A 5076-nucleotide genomic window follows, 5' to 3' on the forward strand; every position below is an offset into this window, starting at 1 on the left:
ACTTCCTTCTTAATGAATTTGAGTCAATCCGGAAAATGTCAAGAACTTTTAAAGTTCCTTCAAGTGCAGTCTCAACAACCATCAAGCGATGTGATGAAACTGGCTATCAAGTTCCAACCGCCGTGTCTTTGTGAGACAACAGAGTAGGCGAACGGATGATCTCTGCAGGTGTGGTTCCCACCATGAAGCATGGAGGAGGATGTGTGATGGTGTGAGGTCGCTTTGCTGGTGACACTATCAGTGATTTATTTAGAATTCAAGACACACATAACCAGCATGGCTACCACAGCATTCTGCAATGATACACCATCCCATCTGGTTTGCGCTTAGTGGGACTATCATTTGTTTTTCAACAGGAGGATGACCCAAAACACACCACCAGGCTGTGTAAGGACTATTTGACCAAGGAGAGCTATGCCCCACCTGCCCTGAATGACAGATCGCCACTGGATATTAGTGTTATAACAATATGCATTTCGTTTCTCACAATGCTGTGTGAGGTTTCCCTCATATGACTCGTCGGTGCTCTGTTCTGTTCTGTGCAAATGTTATAAATGTGCTGAGAAATAGCCTACAGAAGTTAATTCAGTCCCCGAGTCAGGCAGCCTGCCTGAGCCCTGTGCGTGGGAGGGGTCTGTCAAAGCTTTCGCTCTCTAATTACCCAAGCAATAGAAGCCAGGGACGGGGAGGCGACCAGCAGACATATTCTGTGAAAACAAAAGGTATATGCAATAGGACTGATAATTACAAATTACCATTTGAGTAGACATATTTTCTTCTACTGTTTAATGAGATTGTGAATGAGGATGCGTAGGCTTTGACATTCACTTACGTTGTGGTTGTTTAGGCTACACCGAGCGAGAGAACTGTGAACGGCTAACATGTTTTGGTAAAGCAACTCTCTTTATAGAGAGCGTTGTGCAAAATGCAACGGATACATGATAGGATTAGGAAAAATCTTACCAAGAAGTCATTAGATCAATTTGTCTCAGTTGTATGCTTTTTTCGATGTTACAATTGCCTAAATTCAAAAGTAACAGATATGCTTGCTCTGCACTGAAACCAGATTTAGAGATGTTACATCGATTTTGGGGGGATTTTTACATTTTGTAATTGGATACCGGTGCGTCAAGGTATTTATTGGTAGGTACCTATTGGTCGAAAATAATCCACCATGCTCGAGTAATTAAATGTAACTTTGTGTGAGATTAATTGTCTGGTAAGTGTGTCAGCGATTTAAATGAACATTCATTTGAATGAATGAACGGGGACATCCACTTTCTTGGCAATACTCTACACATGTGTGTGCTGCTGGCAGTTGGGAACTAATACGCCTGCATGTTCATTATCTGCATTTACAGCGAGCTGGAAATGGAAACTGTTCAAATAGCTGATCTAGAACCCCTCTGCTTTGATCAAGAGGACAGTCGGTCAGATCCCACAAAAAGCCTCCCATGGGCTTCAAACTACCAACACATCAATAAAAAGTCACTTTCCAACGAGCATCGTTGCGAGTCGGGGAATTGGAAGACTGCCTGCGCGGATTCAGGACCATGGCCGACTGCCCCGGGAGACGGGCAGCCCGGCGCAATCAGCCAGCGGGGAGCAGAAGCTGAGAGAACCGTATGTTGCCTAGAGGAATTGGAGACATCTTTCACACGCAAATACGAAGATGTCAATTTACAACAGGAGGAGACCAGTCCGCAGCGGTTAGCGAGGATCAACAACGGAAGCCTGAGTCACAGCTCCTTCAGCGAACTTCACGACGGTGTCCCGGAACTGTCCATGTTGTCAGACAACGAGTTTACATCCGAAGCCTTGGGAAAATCAGCGGATTACGGTTTCATAAGTGCTGTCACTTGCCTGGTGACTGGCATCTCGTTAGTAGCCATCTCCTACACTGTTCCCCGGGAAGTTAAAGTGAACCCGGACAGTGTGTCGGCCCGGGAGATGGAGAGACTGGAGAGGGAGAACGCCCTGGTAGGGGTTCACCTGGACCGGTGGGTTATAGCAGGGCTGTGCCTGCTCACCCTCGGGGGTGTGGTCCTCTCCACCCTGCTCATGGTGTCTATGTGGAAAGGGGAGATGTTGAGGAGAAGGGCATTCACCTACTCCAAGCAGTCTGCACAATTATATGGCTCTATCAATTTAAGAGGGGGCTCAAACCCACCTAATGTTCCCTCCCAATTGTCCGTGGAAGATTTGGAAGAGGTCCTAAATTGACAATTATGTACAATTGTAAAGACACGGACTAATCTCTATCACAGAAAGTCCCTCTGCAACTCTTACCAATGGTGTCTTAAAGATAATGCTGCTTCGATTTGTGCATTTCATTCATGTAGCCTACTGGGAATATTCCATTAACCATGTAGAATGCTCCTTGCCTAAAATGGATGGGAATGATTTGAAATATTGACTGAATTTATCCTCAGACATAAGTTTGTGTTGTGCAGAACATAACATCTTATCAGCATGGCGTTCATCATTTTGTCAAAGCAATGGTTTATTCTGTGTGTATATAGTGTCTAAGAGTTTAAATGGGAGATCACGTTGTATCAGATTTTAAAAGACAATTGCATGATCAACACTATAAATACAAAACACACATTGTGTCCATATTAGTTTTTTTTGCAGCGCGTACAAAATTAAAATACTTAGCTAAGACAAATAATAATACAAGGGTTATGTTTGTGAGTAGCTCAGTAAATACTCAATACACCAGGATAATGAACAGCAGATATTCAAAAACACGAATGATACACGACACACACACACGCCTTTGGAGGGTTAGCCGGGTTAAGGTGCTCTGAACAAACTGCTGTCGGTGTCCAAAATTGCACCCTATTCCTTATTTTAGTACACTACTTTTGACCTACTTTTTGATCCTAGGGAATCAGGTGCCATCTGGGACGCAACCATTGTGTCCCTTGCTGATGGTGAGCATAATGCGGTGCAGTGCAGGCTCAGTAATAGAATGTTTACAGTAGGCAGGATCAGATTATACTCATCAGCCTTTGCAAGCAAGTAGCACTAACCATTGCCAAGATGCACTTATTTGACCTCTTAGCGCCGTAATTTAATGTATGACTTGCCTGTCTATGTATTACCTAAATGTTAAGTGGACTTGTAATCCATCCTCCTTTAGTGTTGTTCACTGAGGGTATAAGTAGGGGTGCTCTACATGTGAGTGGATATACATGTATATTGTGTCATTTAAGCAAAGCTGAAAAGGCTTCAAAGGTAGGCGATTTATTTTAAATAAGCAGATCTTAGTCATATCTTGAGTGGGGGCTGGGCACTACAGCTGACAACCACCCACTGGTCTTTCTCTCACTCACTCACTTACTCACTCACTCACTCACTCACTCACTCACTCACCCACTCTCACACACACACACACACACACACACACACGCAAGCCCCCCCTCCCCTGAACAGAGTCACTGAGTAATCTGTCAGGCCAGATGGCAGCAGGAAATGGACTTGGAGTGCTGCAGGGGTCACATGGGGTCAAGAGCTGGGGTGTGGCAGCTGTGGCCCCTGGGGATCAGGATGTAAAGACACATGCATGCGGTGGTAATGGATTCGGCTCAAATGGCACCATATTCACTATGGGCCCTGGTCAAAAGTAGCGCACTATATAGGAAGTAGGGTCAGGGTGCAATTTTGAGACATAGCCAATGTCTCTTATCCGATGTGGCACCCAGTTATCATCAACTGTCATAGCATGTGAAGGGAAAGTGTTCAAAACAAAATGTTTGCTTAATGAGTTGGCAGTGAGGTCATTCCTGCAATTTAAAAATTCCTTTCTGGATTCATAACTTTAGTTAATAGCTTATTCGATAACGATTCTCATTACCCAGAGTTTGTTGCATAGCAACGACAGGCCGAGTAAAGGAAGACTAGGGAAGAAGTGACAAAGGAGATGTTTTTACTGAGACAAGGGCGACGTGTGAATATAGCACCGAATGTATATCTTATTGATTGATTGAATGTATAAAGTAGTAGAGAGATAACATTACACACATTACAATGTATCAAGGATAAAAACATAATAAAGCCCAAAATAATGGCTTATTTCCATTGTGTTCTCTGGTTAATGTGGTTAAAGGGGACTACACAAGAAGCAGTAACATCACACCACAGTGACTTCTTCTATTTTCATATTTCGTATTATGTGATGTGCTGCATGCACTAGAGATAATATTTCAGACAGTGCACTTCAAATATACAGAACAAAAATATATAGCAACATGCAACAGTTTCAACGGTTTTACGGAGTCACAGTTCATTTTAGGGAATCAGTCAATATAAATCAATTCATTAGGTCCTAGTCTTTGGATTTCACATGACTGAGCAGGGAAACAGCCATGGGTGGAACTGGGAGTGCATAGACCCACCCACATGGGAGCCAGGCCCAGCCAATCAGAATTAGTTTTTTTCCCCACAAAAGGGCTTTATTACAGACAGAAATACTCGTCAACTTCATCAGCTGAAATAAGCTTTTTGCGCGTATGGAACATTTCTGGTGTCTTTTATTTCAGCTCATGAAACACGGGGACCCAACTTTACATGTTGTGTTCATATTTTTGTTCAGTATAGAATTTCCTCTGTTAAAGTTGATTGACTTCAATCAAAGTTTCTGAAAGCTATAATTAACAGCCCACTGTTTTCCAGTCACGACTTATCTGTTTGTATCGTGTTGCTCTCCCTCATATCCATTGTAGACAGCAGTGATTAATTGTGTCAGCTGTTCTTGAGTTAACGTCGCCCACATAGTCTTGTCCCTTTGTGCCATCGCTGTCCTGACTGAAGCACAGAGAGGGCACCATAACCATAGAAACGGGGTCAGCCGTTTCTAAGGAGAAGACACAGTTCTCCACAGTGAGGATTCTTTGAAAGAGATTAAAATAGGTGATTTCCCCATGCAGTGCTTGTAGAGTCAACAGAGCTTTTCTGAATTCAGTGTATGTTTTACGGTTAAAGTCGCTTTCGCTGCACACAGAGAGGATACTGCAGGTGCTTCCAAGCCCTTATCCAGCTGTGTAATACTCATGTCCCACTGGAGAGAGCAAG

General features: G+C 43.4%; 1 protein-coding gene across 1 annotated transcript; it reads left to right on the top strand.

Annotated features, from left to right (window-relative positions):
• The first annotated feature begins 599 nt into the window (after positions 1–599).
• LOC129819580 (transmembrane protein 74-like) lies at positions 600–4067 on the top strand. Its single transcript, XM_055875941.1, has 2 exons — positions 600–722; positions 1362–4067. Exon 2 carries the CDS (start codon positions 1372–1374, stop codon positions 2221–2223), a length of 852 nt encoding a protein of 283 aa, XP_055731916.1. The 5' UTR covers positions 600–722; positions 1362–1371; the 3' UTR covers positions 2224–4067.
• Positions 4068–5076: the final 1009 nt, after the last annotated feature.

The sequence above is a fragment of the Salvelinus fontinalis genome, chromosome 22, assembly GCF_029448725.1.
Source record: "Salvelinus fontinalis isolate EN_2023a chromosome 22, ASM2944872v1, whole genome shotgun sequence".
NCBI lineage: Eukaryota > Metazoa > Chordata > Actinopteri > Salmoniformes > Salmonidae > Salvelinus > Salvelinus fontinalis.